The sequence below is a fragment of the Trematomus bernacchii genome, unplaced genomic scaffold (assembly GCF_902827165.1).
Source record: "Trematomus bernacchii unplaced genomic scaffold, fTreBer1.1, whole genome shotgun sequence".
NCBI classification, from domain to species: domain Eukaryota; kingdom Metazoa; phylum Chordata; class Actinopteri; order Perciformes; family Nototheniidae; genus Trematomus; species Trematomus bernacchii.
The window spans coordinates 4,128,300-4,153,211 of NW_022987582.1; the positions used below are offsets into that span (position 1 = coordinate 4,128,300).

Consider the following 24,912-nt stretch of genomic DNA (forward strand, 5'->3'; position numbering starts at 1 on the left):
TGTTGTGTTTGCCGGCGTTTTAGCCCTCTCCTCGGTCTTGCAGGACTCGGAGACTTCCGGCGTCTCAGCTAAATTGCTTAAATTGTTTGCTGGGTGCTAAACGTTTTATATTGAGATTGGTGAGTAAACCTTTTGTTTTTAAACTGCTAAGACACACACATTGGATAACGTCACAAAGCTACATATTTAAGGAGCAAATTTAGACTCATAATGTTGCTTCATGTCTACTGGATGTGGTAGACATAATAATGTTGCTTCATGTCTACTGGATGTGGTAGACAATTAAAAAAAGCTACCATGTATACTATAGTAACCTCACTGTTTAGGCTATTTTTAGTACTAGAGGTCGTTTCTTTACTGCAGTTGTCAAAGTAGGAAAAGCACAGGTGTTACCAATATATCATTAACGATGACTGCGGTCTGACCCAGTAGAATGAGACGGTGCACAAAAACAGACACTGAAGCAGACGATTCACCTGTCATTCATTTAATCAAGTACACCTGACTGAGCTTTTCCTACTGTATCATGGCAAGCGAAACACGCAATAAGTCAGCATGCACGGTGTTCATCAGAAAAAGACTAACTCAAACAGTGATTTTAGTGTGGTAAATCCTGGGATTTTCAAGCTGCAGGTATTCATATGGCAACTAGGGGGCAGAACGACTCCAAAAAAGCTCACTGTTGTGTTCACAGACACCTCTGTCCTAAAAGGCAGTTCACCATGGGAATGGAGAAGCTAATCACATCCGGAAGGAACACTGAGGACCATGATATGACAGCTCATGTGAACAGGTGAGGACATTAGGATTACATCACATCAGTCTGCTGTTGAGTATTAGTAGTTGATTTCATATTAGCAATTTAGCTGAAGCTGAAGAGACCTATGTTTGCTGAATGCATGCTCCTTTTCTCTTTTGGTAACCTATAGTTTATTTACAGTTTAGTTACAAAGCTCTCCACTAAAACCACACCACCTTAATCTGTTGGCCATTGGACATCTGTACTTCAGCAGTGGTAATGACAGAGAAGGGAGTGCTATTCTTTCACTAATAATTTTGCCACTCCAGGTATCACACCATAGAATGAATATACAGTACTTAAGCAATACGGATCCAACCAGCCACCTGTTGGTCACCATCACAATTAAAATAACAGTCATCAACCCACATTGTTCCTCATTACAAGAACATCCAGTTGAAGAAGAAGGTAGAGCTGTGGCTGGGACATTGATCAAATCAAGCAGGCTTCAAAATCTCTTTTAAAAATCTGTGCTACATCTCACACAGGCCTCAAATACAATTCTATTTTACTTTTATCTGTCATGGTCCCATCAATTGTAGGCAAACCATCTCCACCAGATGGCGCAAAAGACTATTCATGCCATTCATTCTGGCTCTTGGAACATAACATGACATCTGATCAAAATATTCTAAAGGTGTAACAATTGGTTCAGCCAGTTGGACCCTTGCATGACTCTCCTATAAGAGTTGGTTCTTAAGTCAAACAGTCTGTCTTTGATCCTGCAAACAGAGTAGAAGTCTGTAGTTCTGGGCTTATTTTTGGCAGGGCTTGCTTACATCTGGCAACCCTTCTCCAAACTTTCACTTTAAGAAGGCGCGTCTACGCTGCAGTGTAGTGTGTTTATCAGAATCCTTAAAGTGGCACATGGGAACCATAGCTGATTTCTGCATGGCACAGATCTAGACCTACACATTCTGTCTGTCCGATGCGAGGAAATGCTCTGTAGAAACTGATCCGCGGAGAATATTGCTGTGGCGTGTCTGACTATTTTTATCCGTGGCGGCAGCACCTTCAGTGGATGCGGATTCAGACAGCCAGCCGAGGGGAAGGTTCGGCGGATTCAGACGGACGGATGGTGGGCTCCGAGCGATACGAGACGTGAAATAGTCACCGGGAGAAGCACATTGGGACGTGAGTGAAATGGAGGCACCGCCGGGGACGAGCTGCTGTGAGCGCACCTTGGCCAAACGGGAATAACCGAGCCGAGAAACTGGGCTGGGATGGCAGCATCCAGTAACTCAAGCCTCTCAGGTTCATCCGTGTCCTCCGGTAAGAGTTCACACAACCCACAATCTAACTGCACAATGGGGCTTTCACGTAATATATGATAATAATATAATAATAAAAAGGAAGATATAACATTCCTTTACGGGAGTTTAATTATTGCTTGTCTGTGTCTTTTGAAATGTATACATTTTGTACAAACTTTTTTTTAATTTTTATAATCCTGTATAAAGCTGCTCCTAAAATAGGCGATGATGTGACATCCTATATCTGCATTTTATGCTTGGTAAACAATAAACAAATGCAGCCTATTATTAAAGTAGCTTCCAGTGACTGCTGTGATTTAGGATAAAAGATCAGTGAAAATCATCCTGACGTTGGGTTTGGATGTAATCATTAGATTGCCAATCATCTACATAACTCCCTTGTTGACTTTCAATTTCTCTGGCTGTAGGATTATCGTTGGCCTATACTATAGGCTACCATTTCCCAAAACGCAGCACCAGGCTAGTACATTTTCTGACATTGTACAAAAAAATCCTAATATGCCATGCTCCAGTGAGATAGTACAGTTCATACTGCCACAGTGTGCACAAAACTCCAATCAAATCCTCATTGCATATAATGAGATGTAGCTCAGTGAGTCCCACCTATTGCAAATTTGTAAAAATGTAATTTCAGGGTTGAATTTTCACAGAATGAGAACCGAAAGTGGGTTAGCAGCTGTTTAAACAAACCTAGAATTAAATAGCTTGTCTCAGTGTGTATCCCATTCTGTGTTGATAAAGCGCATTGCTCATGTTTGCCAGGGTATAAAGTACAAACTCCACTATCAGAGCACTGTTTGATGTGGCAGCCCCGCCAACATCCAGGGGTGTGAGTGTGGGAGAGAGACAGTGTGTGTGACTATGGGAGGGAGAGGTTTTTTATGACACCAGGCTCAGCATTTTGTTTCATATGCTGTTTCCATCATATATACAGTCTATGGTTTACACCTACTTTGCATTTTACCAAGAGGAGTCTAGGAAACTAGTAAATGTGTGGGGACTTTTTACGCCTATAAAAGAAACAAGATTGAATATTGCACGGCAAAGCTGTAGGATTTATTACAGGGTGAGGACATTGTATAGTTTAAATAATGTTGGTTTGACTTTTTCCCTCCCTATGCATCCCAACCCCACCACACAGCAGCGTCACATTTCCCTAGGTACTGCCCAATGGGAGGGACAGACAGTTGTTTCCAAGCTGATATACCCTGTGGCAACCACATACTTCACCGAGCATTATCTCATGTGTGCATTTCAGAAAGCAATAGATTTACTGTTTGACCACTGCTGCTTTAAGAGGAAACTCTTTTCTCTCTGTGGCATTGGAGGGTTGTCATTACTTTTGGGCTCTCAATATAATTATCAGAGGTTACAAGCTGCGCTGCTGCCAGGGATGGAGGGGTTCTCACAAGGGTATTATTATTTTCATACGCAGCTCTTTGGAAGTCAGACACAGCATTTGAATAATCTTGTCTGTGAGGCATTTGACTCAAAAATGAATCTCTGTTCTGGCTGCAAACCAAGTGCTTTTGGTGAAGTTATTTCAGCTGCTTCTGATTAAAAGGTCATTTTGTTTGGAGGCTGTTTTGGGCAGAGTGTGAAATATAAGGTTAATTTTAACTTGTGTCAATGATGGCAGCTTTTTGTGCCGAGTATTGATTTATGATATTGGCAACTGTAATTATATTATGTGCGCAGACATTGATTTATTTCTGCACTTTGTGCTAATTATTGAAATGAAGCAACAATGGTATGGACACAAACCACATTTTAATGTTTAGTCTGCATTATATGCACACAGTATAAAACACCACATGTGAATAATAATGGATATACCCTGAACATTTGAGTCCAGTTATAATAAGATAACATAACAACTGGCAGGATTGCTGCAGGTCTTTTGCAATCTCTTCGTTTGCCTGGAAAAAATATTTAGTGGAAATGTGTCTAGATCAGGAGATTCTTACACATTCTTGGCACGGGAGGGCATTGAAGCATGTACTGTACCAGCAGCACACCATTTGCCAGACGGCTCCAGGAAATACAGCTTTGAAAATAAATTGAAGGATAGAGCATGAAAGTATGCCTTCAGCCTTAAATGACAACATTGGTCAGAGAGGCAAAATTACAGCCATGTATTACCGAGAGGCTGTCTGCTCGACGCAATCCTGCACATATGTCTGGCAAAGGCTCACTTCACCTCGAAATCTTTCCACCACATCTAATTATTGTCCTTACCAGTATAAATCACATCGGACTGGATTTGTGTCATGTATGCTGAATGACTAAAATGATCTGCGTGCTTTACAGCATCAGCAAGGGGAATGTTTGTCCCACAAGTATTTCAATTGTAGTTCAACATATCCCAGTAGCCAAGCCTGTATTAATTACATATACAGAATCTGTGGCAGATAACTAAATTGTGCTTTTAAAAGCTCATCTAAACTCTCATCTTATTCTTCTTAATGGAAAAGAACAAACCATTTCCCCAATGGAGTCCAGCCCAGTTGCACACAAACATGTCTGAGAGAGGCACCCTCATACCTGTCACATGTTATCTACTCAGCACTAAGGCAGTGTTGAAATGTCTGTTTTGGACCAGAGTAATCCGCAGATGGTCTCTCTGCTGCAGCTCTGCTGCATCCCACTGACACCACAGTGTGTGTGTTTGTGCGCGCAGGTGCTTTTATGTGAGGGCCTGCATGTATCGGAGTGCTCCAGAATGTGTTGTTTACATTTTTCTCCTTTTTTAAAGGGTAAATGAGTTTAATATAAAAAATAGGATAACAATACGTACATGTAGGTGCTCATTACTTCCAAGACATGAATCTGTGTAGAGTCATCTACATGTTCCAGGTAGCACATTTTTTTTGGAGCAAGCCACGTCTGAAAGGCTTGTTTAGTTCTTGTGTAGCAGAGGAAGAAAACACCTTAGAAACGCTGGGTTAAAATGTGTGATTTTGTTACAATTCTAACTTCATCATTGCTAAGTCAAGGTCATGATACAAATGACCCTATCTCTCACCAAAAGAGATGGGTATCACAAAGGACGTTGTTATTGCCCGGCACTCTCATAGCTTGAAATGAATTAAGATTGAGGATCCACCAAAACAAACTCACTCACCTTCAGACCCCAACCCCTGCAGAGATGAGACCATGTAGACCATAAAAACATTGGACATTGAACTGGAAATCAACATACAGAATAACCTGATCTATAGTTTTCTTGTGAGGAGTGTGCATACTCAGCTGATTTGAAAACAGTCCTGTTTTTAAAGCATGTCTGTGATTCGTTCTCAACCGTTTTAGTGTCTAGGATAGATGTGTTGCCAGTATCTTGCAATTAGACAGCATAGAAAACATGGCACAGTGACAGCTGTGCATCTTGTATTTCATGCGTTTGCAGATGGTCCTTGAAGTCGCATCTAGTATGAACTATGAATTAATAACTAGTATAGGGAGAAGAGGAGAGATCTTTCATCACTGAAGTCCATCAAACATTTCCCTATTTTGATCTGATATACTGGCAGAAGAAGTGTTTACAAACAGGAAATGCCTCAAATGCATTTTAATAAAAGGATTTCTGTTTGTAGTGTTAACAAAAATGATGTCCAATATATCCTGGTGATACCAATGTTTTGTTGTTAGAAAGTAAAATCCATCAAACTCAAAGCCCTTTCTTATGGTGCAAGAATGTTACATTAGACTGTATTTATTTATGCAATTTGCACACTAACAGGACATTACTGCTCCATTGCAATTGGTATATCTCTCTGTCACAATCAATGTTGTAAAAGTTATGAAAGGCAATTAAATGTTAGCATGAAATATAATAATTCAATGTTATAGTAATAGTATATCTTTGTTTAGACATTGAATGTATTGTTACAGTATACAACAACCACTCGATATCTATATTTTATGTTGTTGGGAAACATGATCAGTTACATATGACCTCTTTACCTATTATTACCCTATTAATCATGCAGCATATTCATATAAAATCACCAAAAGAAGGCGTCGTAACATTGCCAGCCATTTACATTCCACAGTTATCAATTAAACTCTTTTCATTTGTTCTTTTTGTGGTATCTAATAGTAGGGCTAAAGCAGGATACATAGCTTTTTAGCACGACTCAAGTAACTGTTTTATGTGCTGACGTTTCATTTTTTTTTGTGAGCATGTGTGCAGGCGTCAGACATTATCTCGGGGGATAAACGTCTTAGGTGAGCTTCATCACCTATTCTCTTTGTCACCTTAGCAAACACCCGCCGGTGATTATTTTGTTGAACGCCTCCGACTGGAGAGTAATAGAGGACAACACAATTAATATCTGTTTTTTGGAGGGGAAGAACCCTTTGGCTGCTCCAGCATTTTAAATTCTCCCTGATCATCAGACTGCACAAACTCTGAGCTGCTTAGAAATTCCTATTGATGTTCTTTTTCTGTGTGTGTATGCTTGGTTGCAAGTGGGTCTGAACAGTGTGTCTGCCTGTGTGTGTTTGTGAGTGCCGTTGTTTGCGTCAGAATCGACCATTAAGAGCTTCCTTTCCCGGGCCATACTCCAGACAGAAATGCCATTCATCATTAAAAAGAATCAGATTGAAAAGCGACTATTTGGCAGCCTACCAGATGCTGTTGAAATCACATCCTTTTAAACAAGCCGCAGTGGAATAAATCTTTCAAACTGTTGCCAGTGCAATACACAGTGACACAGCTTCAGCATACTGAGCCTGAAGCCTGTTTATTTGTATTTGAAGGCAGACTGTGAAGAGCTTTGGTAACAACGATAACTATCAAAACATCCACTTCTCAGTAGAGCTGCTTCTTTATAATTTACATAATTATTCAGCATTTGATCATATGGACCTCTTATCTTTACTGTGTGTAATTAATGTAGCTCTTTCCAAAGAAACAGCGCTGTTGTGATGAGAAGAGATGATGCTGAAACACTCTGACTGCTGCCATTTCTGTGCTGCCAGTTAGACGGTTGTGTATATAATATAGCATCATAATAAAACATACTTAAGTCAAAAGTCAAAGTCAACTTTATTGTCAATCTTCCAGTTTGTGTGTACAGACAGAGAGATCGAAATATCGTTTCCCACAATCCCGAATATAAAAACAAATTTATATACATTAGTGCAGATTGTCCATAGAATGGGGCGAAGCCTGCGAGCTAGTTCAGGCAGTCAACTCGAGCACTTATGTTGCATTCATACATAACGCCCCTTGCCACTCTACAACCAACCAAACAGAGTGTCCTTAATATGCCGCTCTATTTAACCTGCCAGATATCTCTCTATGCATTGCTTGCTGCTGCTATTGCTGCAGCTACTTCCACGTCGCTGCTGCTTGCCTGACCCACCACCACCCCAGCTTCCACCCCAGCTTCCACCTGTAGGCTCGGGGGGGTTAGTTATTTAATCATCACTCATCGTGCTATGTATATCTATGGAGTGATGAGGCCCGAGCCTAGACGCCAAGCTCAACTATATGCTGCTTCTAATAAACATGTTAAAGAAACACGCGAGTTGTCTGACTGAAATGGGCATTATTGCAAGATTGTCCATAGCAGCGTAAAAATAGTACTTTTATACTATACTTTAGGAGAACCAGTTTTAAGATTCGTATAGAGTGATACTATTTATATGAGAAAGTTTCACAATTTTGCACCGTACGTCAATACCCACACCCAACAAGTGCACACTGGTTTTCCCTCTCTCAGGAGTGTTTTATTTTTTCCCTCTGGCCAGAGAGGTGTGGCACCGATTTGCTGATGACTGCAAAGGAATGTTTGAAATGAGCCACATGTATCTTCCAGGCCAGCATGATTCATTATTCACACAATCATTTGGGTCGTTCAGCAGTGGCGCTGGGAGTTTAATGAGAGGTATTACACTAAATATTTGGCAGCTAGTGTCATCTGTCTTTGTGATAGGCCGCTATGTTTGATGCTGTGTGATCTTCTCACTGTTTTAACATGTAGAACTTGCAGTAACATTTCGATATATATAAAATCACATATTTGTGCCTACGGGTTAAAACCTGTAAATAAATCATGCTTTATACTGTTAATAGCATCAAACCATGAAATGATGATCAGTGGAGAGAGCATGATTTTCTTACTTTACGTTTTACCTATTGAGTTAAAAAGATGTTCCTTATGTGTAATTATAACTTTGTTTGTAACATAATACAGACACCTTATTAGGATCTTGTAGGTCAAGCATTGCCTTGATCATATGAAAAGATAAATAAACGATTAATGTGGAGCACAACAGTGTGAAGATCTTTGTCCACTGCAGTTAAGATATCATTTCCATCTTGCACCCGATTGTTTTTGCCTTGACATTTGGTCCCTTTCCACATAATTAATTTGCAACACCATTATTTTATCATCAAGGTTTACAATTGACCTACGAAACAGCATCTTGATATAAAAAAGCAAGTTTGAATGTGTTTTGCGTATGTTTTAACCATATCTCTCTGATCTTCCTTAACATATGAAGTTGCTGTTGTGGAGAGATAAGGCAAAAGTTGTCAACATTATTGATATAATATGAGTAAAATATGCCGTTCATGTCATAATGAGGTCCATACGTTTCAACACCTTCCTGGCACTGTAGTACGATGGCAAATGTGGCCACTTTTTTACTCTTTCAGTGACAATATTTATTGCAAGTCATTACTTTAGCCGCTGGGTACTACACTAAATTATCACTTGCTACAGGCCATTTACTCTTTTCAAGCTAATGTTACAGCACCATCACATTTCAGGAATGTGTTCACATGATCATAAATCAACCTCTGTGTTTCTTAGCGGAAAGTCTTACCGTGACTTAAGAGATCTAAATTGTATTTACTTTCATTAATTTTGATTGGTGTGTTTGTTTGGGACCATGCTGGCAATACAGATCAGGTGTGTGCCAACAAGATGTTTCGCAAAATATCCAGACATCTGTATTGATTGTCCTTGAAGTGTATTCAATGTTGCGTCTCAGGAGGCAGCTGCACAGTGTGATCCATATGCATGATTTCAACAAAGAGGTAAACAACGTTGACATGACCATGGTGAAGGGCTCTCAGTCATTCCACTGGGAAAGAGATAGTAATAGAGATTTTAATGAGAAAAAACAGGGAACAGTCTGTAAATACCACTGCGAGTTAATAACAGAATCCTGCTTTATTTTTGTGTTTACAGACCCTGAGGATTACCAACCGCCCATATGGAAGTCCTACTGTGAGTAATTTCATTTATGCTATATGCCAGTAAGCCATGTTTTGACGGGATTGAACTGACTTTGGCCTTTCGTGTATTTCTGTGAATAACAGCATATTTATTTTTGATTTATAAATAACAGAGACATTTTTCTATAATTGGAAGGATTGGGTTTTGTTGTACAATTATTTATTTATTTATTTATTTATATATATATATATATATATATATATATATATATATATATATATATATATATATATATATATATATATATATATATATGCATATGCTGCAGCTTTCAAAAGGCTATACACACACAAGCATAAAAGGCACACAATCAAACACACACGCCCACACAACACATTCACAAATGCAAAGCAGCGGATTCCTGATCGCTGAGTAAATTGGGTTACCATCACTGGGGTAAAAATATGACTTTCTACCTGCAAAGAGGTTTAGCTGAAAACAGATCATCAGTACACCCACCTCATTATACAATGTTTTTTGCCATGTGGGAGGAAATGGGTTAGGAATCAGAATATAAGGCCTTTGTTAAAGCAGAGCACACATCATTTCAGCTGGGAACTGCCTGTTCTTGATTACATTTTAACCAGGTACATTTTAAATCTTTTTTTATTCATTTCTCCTGTGTTTTAATATCCCTTCCCAATATTCTCTCCTAAAATGCTGTATTTCTGAATCCTCCCATCTTGCCTTGACTCCTCTGGTCCTCAGCTGAAGTATTTTTAGAGCTCAGTATGTCACAGGAATGGATGGTGTCCAGATCTTGCTGGTTGGCTTAAGTCAGCCTGACAAAACATGAACATTCACAGTGAGGAGTCTTCCTCCCCCTGCATGGAGGATCTGCTCCTGTGAACTTGGCTAAACCTCACTCACTGATGTTACTCTACTGGTTGTAAAAAAAGAGGACATTGTTTTAGTCTTCAGCCCTCCTCCACATATTACAAAATGATAGACTGCTAAAAGTCCATTTAGGAGTGAGAGCATTAAAGTATAAAGCAGTAAAGACTGATGATATAGAAAGGGCTATTATAGAGTCGGATTTGGCAGCTTGTCAGATAAAAGTGACTTCTAGACATATTAAGAAAGAGAAATAACCACATTTAGCTACTGATTATTCCGTTGGTGTAATATTTCTATCCCCACAGACATCCTGTTCAGGAAAACGTTAGCAGCGCCTTGGCTTCTCTCACTTTTGGATCACTAATTGTAATGTACTGATTCTGTGAAGCAGCTGAGGTGATTACTCAGACTGGCACAAATCCTTTAATTCCATTTTCACTTTGATTCAGATTTTATTTCAAGTTCTCCCGATCTTTTAAGTACATCTACTGTAATACAGAGAAGCTTGGATTTGCAGCATGTGTGTATTTAGAAGTGTACGTATTTGGGTTTAGCAGTATTGTGCACATTAGGTACAGTAAGTGAACAAAAGGTCTTCATTTACACAAATGGTTTGCAGATGTATGACCATGTAAACCCCTGACTCCTTAGTCTTTATACTGTAAGCTAACGGCTCCTGTTGTTCCTTGTTACCTTTTGAGTCAGAGCTAGACTAAATGGAGATTGTGTTTGATTGAGGAGTGTTCATCGTCTGGAAGCTGCTCTGCACCATTTAGTTTCCTGCTTCTTATGTGTGTGTAGAGGTTGCTATTTTGGTAACAAATCTACAGAATGTATGTAATTACAACTTGCATTGAGCTGTGTACGTCACTCCGAGGGCCTTAATTACCATCCCTGTTTTCTCTAACAGTGTACCAGCTACAGCAGGAAGCCCCGAGACCAAAGAGGATCACATGTCCTCAGGAGGTCAGTACATCTGTAAAGCTGTATACAATGGGCTACTGTATAGGGCTGAAATGATTGGTATTTGTTGCTGTTTTTTATATTTTATAAGTACATGGTTAAAATATAAAACCAGAGTCTCCTTTATTCAAAATAGAAAACCTGTAATACCTCCCAACCGAGGAGCTTGTAACATCAGTTGTTTGGTATTTTATTATTAATGACAATGATGTCCTAGTAATAACAACCCCTTAATCTATGTTTATACTTATATGAAAAAGCAACTTGCTTCACAAAATATTAATAAAATGCATTATAATTATGAATAAGAAGAACACAGAAAAAACAAATAACGTCACAACATAGCGGAGTAACTTATTTAGCTTTCTTCTTTTTCATATTGTCATAGTCTGGTAGACTTCTGACCTCTACCACACCAGAGCCAAGCTGCAGTTTGCAAACTAAGTTTTCAGTGTCAGGTTTTAGCCTGGAAACATTCAGTAAGAAGTGATTGAGTTTGGCAGCTGGAAGCCAGACCAATCAGTCAGCTATGGGGACTGACTTGCTGCTTCTTGTAACTCCCACACCTCAGGAGTCGCTATTTAAACTGTGTGCTGCTGTGCTAGAATTAGAAAATCAAGTACAATGCTCCAACTTGATGGTTTATTATTTGCCCCATAGGCAATATGAAATGCGAAATGTACTTTTAACCCTTCGAGATCACAACCCTGGTACAGTAATATTATGAACCTGTTTAACAATATCTGCCAAACAAAATACGCAAAAATATCTCAATATTTTCACATTACAATAATCTTTCCTCCGTAAAACAGAAATGTTACGTTTTTACGTAAGCTGGTAACAATTATTAATAAATCGGTGTATATACTGTAAACAAGGAAGCTTCTGTTTCACTGGGACCTCATGTCTTTTAATTTGGTCTCTTCTGAATGGAGGACAGAACTGCAGTCATATGCTATGATGGGAGAGAATAGGTTCACAAGTATTTCATAGACAAGGGACTTTTTATCTGATAACACTGTAACTTTGGATGATATCAACTTGTATAACTAACAGCTGAAGTGAAGTTAAAAAAAAACCTTTGAACACATGTGTGTTGATTTTGTCCCCCTTCACTTACATGGGAAGAACATCAGGAAGAGTTCCAGATGGAACAAGTACAGGAAGCAAAAACCTGTTTCAATTTTCATCGGGCACATGACTTACAGAGTACAGTCACTATAGTGCACGCAACAGGAACACTTTGAATAGACAGCATAGACTTTATTGCTTCATCTTTGTGAATAAAGCTGAGAGACAAGTTGCTCTTCTTGTTCCTGCAGCCCTCACTGGGAGAACTGTCAAGCTTCTATTGTACAGCCCACCAGAAATGAGGCATGTCTCATCCTATTTTGAGTCTTGCCATGCTATGATGAGCGAAGCGAAAGTTTTGGGCTGGCTCTGCGAGATTGTGGCTGCCCGTAAAGACCAAGCACAAAATGAAATTGAACCTATACCAAATCCATTATGATCATGACTGTCAGTTTTAAAAGAGATTTGAACTATCCTCAGTTAAAGGGAATGAAAGGAGTTTCTGAAAATGTAAAATGTTGGATGACATGTAGAAAATGACAAATTGTTTCCAGCCGTACTGTTTGATTGGTAATGCCCACGCACCACACACACTGGGGCGACACAGTAACACACTAAATATTAAATCTTTGCATCTGGCCATCTCTCACCGGCTGTTTTCTTGCACTGCCTCTAATTCATCTCCACACTCTGTGATTTGGCTTTATGGTTTGGTAGCTGCGAATAGACGCGGGGGCACAGATGGAGATAATCTACCCTGTGCTACCCAGGCTGTAAGAACAATTCACATAGCCGTTTAATTGAGCTTTTATATCATGTTGCTCCAGCCAATATGTCTTGTTCTGCTTTACAGATGGAGAGCAGACCCAAATACTACGGCAGAGAGTGAGTGTGACTTACTACGCATATATTCATGCCTTTGTTGTCAAATATTACTCTGCAGACAATGATTTTTTTTAGCGTTACTGCTATGCATCAGATGTGGTTTAGGTTCAAGTGGGTGGATGTGTATTGTGTGCATATGTGTGTCTCTTGCTTTGGTAAGAGCCTGAAGGGAACATCCAAAATGTAAATCTGTGTATTTTAGGATCAAATCACATTGGAGGCATATTTAGAAGTATTTTCTTTTTGCAGGTTTCATGGCATGATCTCTCGAGAATATGCAGATGAGCTTCTAGTGGGAGCAGAGGGTGCGTACCTCATCAGGGAGAGCCAAAGACAGCCAGGGACACACACCTTGGCTTTAAGGTACCAACTCCGTCAGTAAAGAATCAGCATCAGTATTCAGCACAGAATCCCGGTCCGATCATCAGCCCAGTCCCTGCTCTGTCTCCAATCATTCCGGTTCATTTCTATTCATCCACACTTAACGGTTCCGTCTCTTACTCCCTCTTGTCTTGTGTCTCGATTCAGATTTGGGCACCAGACCCTCAACTACAGACTTTTCTACGATGGGAAGCACTTTGTCGGGGAGAAGAGGTTCGAGTCCGTTCACGACCTTGTGACAGACGCCCTCATCACACTCTACATCGAGACCAAGGCGGCGGAGTACATCGCCAAGATGACCACTAACCCCATCTACGAACATCTTGGTTACACCTCGTTGCTCAAGGACAAGATGGTGCACAGGCTGAGCCGTGGACGCACAGAGCCACGCAGGGTCACCTTCCAAAGAGACGAAAGGGTGAGTTTCATTACTAGATGTTCTTTTGTGTGGACTGGTGGAGCTGTAAGAGAGGCTCCAAGTTCAAGCATCCATACGTTGTTGAAGTGTCATTGATCAAAGCACTGCTTCACAGATGCTATTGTTTATTGGATCTTTTCTTCAATTAGAAAAAAAAAAAATGTAAGTCAATGAATCGATAAAAAGGTGGAAAGATAAGTCAACAATGTAGTTGAATAAATCATTTTGAAATTATTTCTCATTCTCAAATGCTAACATTTTTTTAATTTTGCTGGCGGTTTTTAAAATGGAGAGATTAGTTTGACATTTGGCAAACTGGGCATCGTTTTCTAGCCGAAAGTTTGATGTGTAGTTCAATACTCATGTTTGCAGGGAAAATATAAAACTGCAACCGGTTAGCTTAAATTAGCATGAATTAGAAACAGATGCAAACAACTAGCCTGTCTCTTTCCAAAGCTAACAAAATACAGATACTGGCACCTTTAGGGCTCACTAACTTACATGTTTTTTAATTAGTTAATTACCAAAAAAAGGTTCAAAAGGGACATACATGGTGTTTCTCAATCGCGAGTAAAGCTGCTTCAGAGCCACTATTTCAAGCATACTACGTCATCGAGTGCCGCCGAAGTACTGTTCCAATCTCCAGCATACTTGGAAATCTACCGAGCCCGGCGTACTCCGTTTGGAGAAATATCGAGGCTGCACATGAGTAGACTCCGCGGTCTTAAAATCCCCACAATGCTTTGCGCACGGACCAATTTCCCCAAATCTGTGGCGGAAGATGTAAGGCGGGGCCTCTCATATGACGCACACCTGCACACTTGCTAGCGTGTTCCACACTTCGTTTTCCGAGTGCCAGGAAGTATTCTTGACTCGCTTCTGAAGCAAGATGCTCGGCAGACATGTGCTACCAAGCAAGCGTACTCGCGATTGAGAAACACCCACAGTATCTGGATGTAATAGCGGGTTAAGTACCAAACTATTTCCTGACTGGGATCAGTAACTTCCTGAGTTTCATTTTCCCTGTGAGGTTAGCAGTCAAGCTGCATGAGAATAGGATATATTTAATTGTCAAACATGAATATAAATAAGCAGTTTTCCCAAAATGTCAACCTATTGCTCTAATATCCTTGAGTATTGGCAATTGAAGTTGCATCCTTGTGATGGGCCTTTTATCTTACATTTTAGAAATAACTAGTGGATCAATCAACAAAAGAAAAATAATCAATGGATTCAAAGATAGAAGTGTTATCTCCAGCTCCATCTCCATCATCCTTGCTAACACAACGCTTCTACAAGAGAGCTTACTCATTATTTCAGACTTAAAGATTGTTATTCATTATTGAATGTTAAAGTGTTTTATTTCTCATCAAAATCTCGTATACTCTTAATTCCACACCAAACACTTTGATTACCTACGGTCGTTATAGTCAGAGTAAGCGATATTTTACATTTAGATGTTTAGATTTTTTTTAACCACCACATCTCCATCAGAAACATCTCTCTAGTCATCTAGGCAGCTGTAAACTATCTGATAGATTTCCCTCAGCCCAGTGACACTGTATAATACCATGATTGTGATCTACTTCCACGCTGCTGCACGTTTTCCTTACACTTCAAGTAGAACGAGAGTTTCACTGAGAGAGGACACTTTGTCCTTTGAGTGAGACGTACAGTATCCATGTGGCCCCTGGGTGTGTTCACTGCTGCCATGCTTGGTTGCTTCCTCTAAAAGGTAATGATGACCGAGGGGACTGGGACTTTGCTCTGCCTGCCATGCATATCAGACACAATGATCACGGGTGGGACAAATTGCACATTGTATTCACTGGCGCTCATGAGCTGTCGTGGGATTAAAGTCAGTGAATGATTTATCAACGAGGAATGTCTGTTTTCTAGCTGGAGATGAATCCTAACTATCCTTCCACTAGGGGGCAATCTTAACTTGTTTCCACCATTCATCATGGCATTTCACAACCAGCCTTTTTTGAGAACAACACTTATATTTTCTTCTCCAGAGATTTGATGAACTGTATCCTAATAATAATAATAATAATACAAGTAATGATATATGAATATATTAATATTAAACACAGCAATAAATGTGCCACATAAAAACATAAAGATGGCAGAACCCCAAATAGGATAAAAACTGGAATCGGATTAAATCTGAGGGTGTCGTGCAATGTCTCAGCTTGAAGACCAAATGTTTTGCTTTGGGGATTGTTTGTCTCTCAAATGTCAGCCTGTAGTTTGTCAGTCAGTGACAGACACATGGCAGCCCTGTCAGCAGGAGTGTCCGCTGCGGACCTCTGTCACTTGAAACATGAACCGTTAATGCTTATGGCCATCGGTCAGTCAGCAATCCATTGATTTATTGTGGTTTCAAATGAGCTTAGAGCTACACATGCCTAAACCAACCTCGAGGAAGCCCTTGAGCTTCCCCCCTCCTTCCCCCCCCCCAAGACATGCAGACTAAACTATGCTTGCTTAACACAGTGCTTTATTGAACAGTGTCCAGAATTGTTGCACTCTGTTTGATTTGCAGCTATAATGTTTGAAATGTTGTGGACTGCCGCCTCCAATTAACCTTCACTTGGCTAGTAAATCTGGAGCACCTCTCTGTCTAAATGTCACACTGTCATGATCCTCTTGCCAAGATTTACACATGAGGATCTGGGTCAGTGATCGCTGTGATGAGGCTTTGTTAATAAGCGTTTAAAACGACATGCCAGTCAAAGGAGAAAAACGCTTTCTGTCCTCTCCAATATTACACGGCCAAGAAGCAGAGACCCAGCCTGACGGCTCAAATCTGTGGTAGCTTTTTTGAACTTAATGTTTACCAATTACACAGCCACGCCCTGAGGCTCTACAGCCACAGTAGCTTCACTGTATAGTCAACATTAACATTTATTTACTCAGCGTCAGGTTGACACCACCATATGGCCATGACTACAAATTCTTGTGTAATTAAAATACTCCCAGAAGCTGAGGGGGAGTACTTGACCCAACACTTAGATCATCCTCCTGAATCACCTCTTTGCATGTGAAGGACTTTCCTCAGCCGTCAGAAACTGCCTGTATTTCTCCTGATACTCGCCACACTTTAATCTCAATGGGGCTCTCTTGACATCCTTGTCTGCTCGCCTGCCCTGAAAAGGTTTCCAAAATAAATTGTTATGTTGTTTGTGGATAATAACCTGTTCTCCCCCAGGAGTTATGCTATAAAAATGCAAGAAAAAGCTGATTACGTGTTTTAGTTGTACACACCACAGTTTGACCTTTCTTTTCAGTTGCAGACACAGAAAAATACATCAATTCTCAGTGTTCCAGTGGTGTCAAAAGTGCCAATTTCTTCCATTTTTGAATAATAGTCTTTATCTTTGACTGCTGTATCCTTCACAGTATGTCTATTTTCTTTTTGTCAGAGATGTTGTTAGGGCTGTTTTGTTTGGGATGTGGGTAGTTGTAGCCTCTTGTCTCACTGTGTCAGTGCCCACTGTGCCATTTTCCCCATAATTCCAAGTACTCCGTCACAACAGAGTCCGCTCAGCTGTGCTCTCACAAAGCCCTGCAGCGATAAAGAGCCCAGCCAGTGAAAAGAGAGCAGGGCTTGTTGTGTGACCACCTTTTGTGTCCTTTTCTTCAAGCTCTTCTTTAAGAGACAAGAAGCCATCTGCCTGCAGACAAAGAGCTCAGCCCTTGTCCTCCCTCCCTCTAACCTTGCAGGGCTAACATATCTCAGTGGTCTATTCCTCATCTGCCCCCTCAGACTTAGCTGTAGAGACGCATTGTATGGTATGGTATGTGCTGGTCTCTTAGGGAATGTCCACCACAATAACAGATATCTTCACCTGTCCTGTCACTCTCGCAGCCATCAGCCAGTTAAATGTTGTCCCAGACGCCAGAGACAAAGAAAACTAGCTGTCACACTAAAGGCCCTGAGCAATATGTTTTTACTTTTACTGCTGTGTCAGAAAACTGCCAATCCTTTCATTTTATCTCGGCTTTGCAGTTGCCCCTTGGGTCTTTTTGCTTTCCCCTTCACCACTCAACTTTTTCTCCAGCTCTTTATCCTCACACATCCAATGCTTACTGGCTTTATGACCTCTGTGTGATAAATCAGTTCATCCTTCTTTTTTTTCGTGATAGCTTTTCTATGTTAAGGCTGAGTTGTTCTGTAAAATAGCTGTTTGACTCAATCTCTGGCAGAAGCTTGTTATTTAACATGTAGTCTGCTCTGTTGTCAGCAGTATGCACGTTCAGGGCTTCTTGATTAATTAGAAAAGCCAAAAGCCTTCTGTTGCAGTTTACTGGTTGTTTACAAGCAGAGCTAATAGGGACAAATTCAGCATGAACACAGCATCAGCCCCCCACTGCCAAAATAGTACATGATTGCGGACCGGCAAATAAGCCTTCTGTGGGATTTTACTTGGATTTGGGCACTGCAGGATTATTCCCTGTGTAAGGATTATGGCAGTAATCCCTCCCCCAATCCCAGTTGATGGTCTAGCTCTGCTGGTTCTCTGAGACGAATGATTGTGATTGGCGTGAGTAGTCTGCAGTCACGAGTGTCTGGAAGATCCAGTCTGGACGGCAGTGTGGGGAATTCCACCAGCCAACTGACATAGCTGGAGGTCAAGATCTGTTTGAATTACGACAACAGCCACGGCTCTGCAGGCCAGGGGATCTTTGGTCAGTCTTTGAGCAGTAGCCTGACCCGTTTATGAGACCCAGCACTGACTGAGAGCTGCTGGCAGTTGAGTATTATCTCCAGTTAAGTGCAGTGGAGTGTGTCCGGAAGGCAGCGTGCTAATGGGAATGTACTCTGTGATATAAAAAGGGGGCGTCTGCACTATTGATCCTGCCTTACAGAGCTGTTGAGCTGTATGAAGCGGTCCTGAGAGCACCCGACCGCCCTCACTCTAAACCTCCTGGCCCCTCCCTATCAGGGACCCTGTTCTCTCTCTCTCTTTCCTTTCTGGGCGTGTGAAAGAGGGCCATTGTGTGAGGCACACTCCTACCCTCAGGCCGCCCACTACCAATCCCGTTCCCCCAGCTCTTCTTGCTCACTGCTGCTGAATTCAGACCAGATGCAGAGTCAACCCTGTGCTAGCTGTCATCAGTCTCCCTCCTGGGTCACAGAGGAGTGGAGTGTGGCTGCCTCGTCTGCGCTGAGCTGCTGCCGGCAGCGTCTGCTGCACAGCACCAACGTCCGGCCACCACATATCTTCCCAGAGGAGATGGAGAGTCTGTGGGAACCAGATCAGTTGAACATGGACGCGGAAGACAACAGAGGAGGGGAGCTGATTTCACACAAGGCTAAAAGACAAGATAGGAAGCGTCAGCAGCTGTTGGCTTTGGCTCTGGGAGTCAAACTGGGGAGCAAGGGAACCCTTCTGTGGAAGCCTATTAAACTGTTGGCCTCCTGTCCACAGATCTCCTCACCTCTGGTGCAACGGACCGCCTTGAAAGATACACCGGAGAAGCAGTGCTTCTATGAGAAGATACACAACTTCAAGGTGAGTAGGTTTTTGATCAAAAGTGCAATGGCTGCTGACAACTTAATTATATTCCTCCTAATAACACATACATTTACAGCATTTTTCTTTTGGCTCACACACTTTTCCTAAGTGGTTAAGTAATCACTAACAGTGATGCATTTACAGATGCCTCAGATTTTTTGATTGTCCCATCATAGACCATAATATGTGTTGCTGTTTGATGAGAGCACATACAGCTGACACCCATGTGCACTGAGGGGAACTAATGCATACTATGGCAAGCCATTAGCAGAGTAGATTGATTAGCATTGATCTTAAAGCTTTCACAGATCCATCTTTGTTTTAGGCAGCTGTGCTTGTAAAAAGCTGTTATAGAGTTGACTGATATTGTCCTCTGCTCTCTTTCAGAGTGTAAGTGCTTGGTCCATTGTATAGAGCAGTAAAGAGTTATGGTTCTTTAAATATACAAAGGAGAAGTTAGGGATACTCTGCCTCTGGGCGCCCCAACATTCTTGCAATTGTATCTTGGGTTTCAGCTAACGGGCAGAATATAATGACCCCCACAGCTTTTTGTATACTCCCTTTGGAAGAGAACAAAAACCATCCACACGCCACCTGCCATATGCCCTCTTCACTCAGCAGTCGACTACTACCTATTCAAGTACCCGTGAAGGTGTGTGTGTGCGTGCATGTGCACACAGGTGGGGCTACCGTTCACCATCTTATCTCTAATTTGCACAGTCGGTGTACATCTGTTATTTTGACTTGCAGGCTTGCCTCACTGCCTGCCTGCATGTATCCGATTGCCCAGTAGCAGATGCCAGACACATTATAGTAAATCCTTTAATCTGCCTTGTATATACAAATGCTCTCATTTGGCGAGGGGTCCCATCCACTGTAGCTTGGTATCACAAAGTAATCTCTGTCCAGTACATCAAAAGGGAGTTTATCCAGGTTAGACTGGGCATAGCAATGAATGGCAATGTGTGGTGTGTGTTTGTGTGATGAATAACCATGTCTTCTCTAAACCCCAGGTACACACCTTTAGAGGGCCACACTGGTGCGAGTACTGCGCCAACTTCATGTGGGGCCTCATCGCCCAGGGTGTCCGCTGCTCAGGTAACTATTCACTCCCAACATCAGCGTTTCATGTCATGTATGACACAGAGAATATCACTTCACTAATGAGATACCAACTAGTGTATGAACTGTAGAGAACTCTATCCTGTCATGGATGTTTCAGTTGTTAAGAAGGTTGTTTGAAAAAGTGGTTTTCCCCTTTTTCACTCATTGATCCCATTTTATAATGTTATGGTTATTTTCTGGTTATAAATCTGTGATGAACATGTTGGGATCCTCCTGTCTGTGATTAACCACCCCACAACATTGTTTGATCCCAGTCAAGAAAGTAATCAAAACAAATTATTTAGCATAGAACCTCATAAAAGATCAGAAATTATATATTTTTAAAAAAAGAAGACAATATCAAATAAACAAACAATAAAACATAAGCAGCATTAGGCAGTTGCAAACACCAGTCAGAAGAGTCAACACAAAGGCCAGTTTAAATAAATGAGCCAACTAAAGGCATCAATAGAGAACACATCTCTGAAGCAACTAGATGTTTTTACATGCTCTTTTATAATTCCATGTAACTGGTTGCTGTGCAAAGAAAAGGCCATCTAAAGCTGATGCCGTTCATCTGATTACAAGTTATGTTTCTCTATAAACAGGATTTAGCACACATACTGTTTGTAAATTATGATATAATTCTGGTTAAACACCGGTCAAATGTTGTGTACATTTGGACCAAATATAGCAGCAGATCTAAGTGATTGATTGCGTGTGAGAGTTCAGTTTTCAAGTCTTCCATGGTCACAAGATGCGTTCGCTGCTCAGACAGTCATGAAACCGATGTGCACAGCAGTGTACTCCGTGGCTTTCTTCCTAAACAGAGTGTTTGTTGTTTTGCTACGCTGATAAGCCAGAGGCAAACACTGGTATCATCTGACACCTCATGTGCTATGAGAAACTGGACATAATTCTTTGTCCTCTCTCTCTCCATCTGGCCTTCATTTTTGTTCTTATCTCCTGCTACGCTCTCTGCAACCACTGACTGAGAGCAATCAGAAGCCAAGCGTTAACGTCGCTCAGGCGGTCAAAACGTCTTTGACTGAAATCGTTCATCACAGACTAATATTGCTACTTCAAAACCTTCATTCCAAAGTTATGCAGCAACCCAAGCAGACGTACTTCTCACACTCACTCCGCTCTTTACAGCTGTCCAGCACACTTAATGTGGCTAAACAAGCTCAAAGAACCCCCCGGCCATGCTGCCATCATGTTCTCTGTTATCTACCTTTTGGCTGAGCTGGAGACAGCTTAGCTGCGGCTGTGCTGTCTGACAGTGTAGTTTATCATCACTGACTCTGGGAAACCTTTTCAAACTGCTGTCTTAAGCCCGCTGTGATGGTTGTGTTATCATCAGTTTGAAGCTAATCCCTCCCTCTCCCCCTCTCTCTTTGTATTGCCTTCGTGCTCCTCTAGATTGTGGACTGAATGTACACAAACAATGCTCCAAACTGGTTCCCAGCGACTGCCAGCCGGACCTGCGCAGGATAAAGAAAGTGTATAGCTGTGACCTCACCACACTGGTCAAAGCTCATAACACGACCCGACCCATGGTGGTGGACATGTGCATTCGAGAGATAGAGCTGAGAGGTAAAAAGCAGTAAATCAGTCATGACATTTTAACTTGTCAATCACTTCAGAGAAAGGAAAGCTGTTCATACATTTTGATTATTACATGCTTAACTCCAACATTTAATTATTCTGTTTACTTAGAAATGTCATATTTAGTTTTGTTAGGATAGTTGCCTGTATTTCCTCCAGTTCATTTGTAGCTGCTTACGCCACATAATGGGATGCATGGGGGGTGATTAGAGAAAGAAATCCCCTGAAAGACTGAGACAAGCTTCCCAATTGTCTGTTGCAGGTATGAACTCCGAGGGCCTCTACCGAGTGTCTGGCTTTTCAGAGCACATCGAGGAAGTGAGGCTCGCCTTTGACCGAGGTTTGTTGACATCTTTTTATTTGCCCCAGGATCTTACTGGTCTCTGAGGTTTTAGTTCACAGGTTCATACTTTTAAATGAGGAGCTTGTTCCAGCTGCAGCACGGCACAACAAGTTATTTTGTGAACTACGCGGGAACTTCAGCAGTTATTTATAATTGTATCCAAATGTAAAATCAAATGACATGTTAATCATTAGATTTGTCTCATCAACAGATGGGGATAAGGCTGACATCAGCGCCAGTGCCTATGCAGACATCAACATCATTGCTGGTGCTTTGAAGCTCTACTTGAGAGATCTTCCCATTCCAGTCATCACGTTTGACTTGTACTCCAAATTTATTCAATCTGCAAGTAAGAGCTTCTCCACTCTGGGCTATTCCATGCTATCACTGTGTTATTGGTACCCTGCAGCGCTCTGATACTAATCATGTTTCTATTGTCATGTAGAACTTCCAAATGCTGAATCCAGACTGGAGGCCATTCACGAGAGTTTGCTGCAGCTTCCCCCAGCCCACTACGAGACCCTACGCTACCTGATGGCTCACCTCAAGAGGTCAGTTTAAATCCAAATTCTTTACAAAGACTGAAGCCAACAATAAATCATTCCTACTAAAAAAGGTATTGCTTTACTGGCCAAAGCCACTGTTATTAGTTTTTAAGTTGATCCTAATTACGCCATACTAATTCTATAAATACTCAGTAATCATCTCCTGTGTATTGTTCCTCAAGATATGAATGTGTTAATAAGAAAATGGTCAGCAGAATGTTACACCTGAGCATAAAATCACAGTGCCCAGCTGTTTAAGACCGGTATTTAGCTTGTTATAAACATTTTTGTAACAAGCTAATGTAATTTTTTCCCCAGAAAAGTACAGCAGAATTAGAGTATTGGGAGATGGAATAACGAGTCTTTCATGGTATTTGTGGAAAATAAGGGAATTATGCAAGATTCTAATATTTTACCCATGTCCCTCTTTTTGTAGTTTGCCTTATTCTAGTCTCCTTAATAACCAGTTATCGTTTTGAACAGGGTGACACAGTTGGCAAAGGACAATTTAATGAGTTCTGAGAACCTGGGGATCGTCTATGGTCCAACGCTCATGCAGCCTCCGGAGCAGAATGCCTTGATAACCCTGAATGACATGAGGCAGCAGAAACTGGTGGTGCAGCTGATGATTGAGCATGAAGATGTCTTATTCTAAGGACTGGGGCATGCACGCCTTTTAACAGAAACGAAGGACATTTTATTTATTCTGTGTAAGAGGAAATTCAAGCCACAGTGGTTCTAATGAAGTTTCGGAACACTTTGTAATCAAATTGAACTTGAAACGCTTTGTTCTCGCATGACTGTTTTGTTGGAATTGGTTTAGTGTTGACTTTGTCTTGTTACTGTAAGTTTTGGGTTTTCATACCCTACCAAGACCATCATTTTTATATAAGGAAAGGATCCAGTATTTTAAACTTCCAACAGTGCTGTTCCCTCCTGTCTTTAATTTGAAGGCTGTCACTACCTGGTGTAGACTCAGTCATGATGACAGCGCTGCGTGAAATCTTCCCCAGGCATATGTCAATCATTGCTGGTGCCGTTTTTAACCGAGCCTCACAGCAGCAGCGTAAATAACGTTGCCACATCACAACTATGCATATTGTGATTTTAGTGGGAACGCTGGTTCGAATTTGAATTGTAGATAAAATCAGATCAATTCACGATCAATATTTAAACGCGTGTACTAAAAAACAAAATATGAGACAGTTGGGCGCTCATGAAGCACTTTTTCGCAACAATTGTAAAGATTTATTTTGTAAAGATGTTTATTTTTGTCTTTTACTCTGCATCATGTTCTTTTGTCACAATAATATATGCTGTTGAGAATGACGTTTGTTGAATTGATGTCCAAATACAAATCTGACCAGAGGACAGACCGAGTTTGTAAATTAAACATTTTTATTTGCAATGTACTCAGTGTTATGGTGCGTAATCAAAAGGTGGATTTCATAATTGCCATTTTTAATTACAAGTCCTATTGCAGAATTATTGCAAAACTCTTCTGCACACATGTTGCTTGCCAGTTTTGTAGAATATCTGTTTACAACGCTGTATTTTGGGATTACTTTTAAGTGAAAATATGATCTCGGCCCATTATTTCTTTCTTTTTGTATGCCAGTAACATCGCTCGGTGCAGCAGTAGTTGCCATCACTTCAATGTGCCATAGAAGTTAACAGTCAAACTACAGCTGTACCGAGCATGTTTCTTTCACAGTCGGTTTGATGTGTTTAAGTAAATCCTTTCTACAAATCCATTTAACAAAATGTATTTTTGTGACGGTTGCAACTAAAAAAATGTAATTTATCAAATGTTCATTTATTAAAGGAAAGAAAACTTCAGTTTGAAAAAGTTTGACCCTTTGTCCTTTCTCACAATGTTTATTCTTTTATTTGACATACTCTTACT

The 24,912-nt window shown here is 40.9% G+C and overlaps 1 protein-coding gene across 5 annotated transcripts; it reads left to right on the forward strand.

Annotated features, from left to right (window-relative positions):
• The first annotated feature begins 22 nt into the window (after nt 1-22).
• Nucleotides 23-24,861, forward strand: chn2 (chimerin 2). 5 transcript variants are annotated; one of them, XM_034127624.1, is made up of 15 exons: nt 23-119; nt 695-793; nt 1,809-2,071; nt 9,279-9,317; nt 11,074-11,129; nt 13,051-13,082; nt 13,332-13,445; nt 13,611-13,881; nt 19,320-19,403; nt 20,420-20,504; nt 21,933-22,106; nt 22,381-22,458; nt 22,673-22,810; nt 22,907-23,012; nt 23,490-24,861. In XM_034127624.1, exons 3-15 carry the CDS (start codon nt 2,023-2,025, stop codon nt 23,659-23,661), a joined length of 1,398 nt encoding a protein of 465 aa, XP_033983515.1. In that variant the 5' UTR covers nt 23-119; nt 695-793; nt 1,809-2,022; the 3' UTR covers nt 23,662-24,861. The 5 variants fall into 5 exon arrangements, with proteins under 5 accessions (XP_033983515.1, XP_033983516.1, XP_033983517.1 ...); XM_034127625.1 differs by having other exon boundaries at nt 713-793; XM_034127626.1 differs by having other exon boundaries at nt 717-793.
• Nucleotides 24,862-24,912: the final 51 nt, after the last annotated feature.

What these genes read in the sequence shown, in the direction of transcription:
- chn2 (XM_034127624.1), top strand. Translation starts at nt 2,023, where the DNA reads ATGGCAGCATCCAGTAACTCAAGCCTCTCAGGTTCATCCGTGTCCTCC. An exon ending in GCCCATATGGAAGTCCTACT is followed by an intron (nt 9,318 to 11,073) that starts GTGAGTAATTTC and finishes TTTCTCTAACAG; the next exon opens with TGTACCAGCTACAGCAGGAA. An exon ending in GGATCACATGTCCTCAGGAG is followed by an intron (nt 11,130 to 13,050) that starts GTCAGTACATCT and finishes TCTGCTTTACAG; the next exon opens with ATGGAGAGCAGACCCAAATA.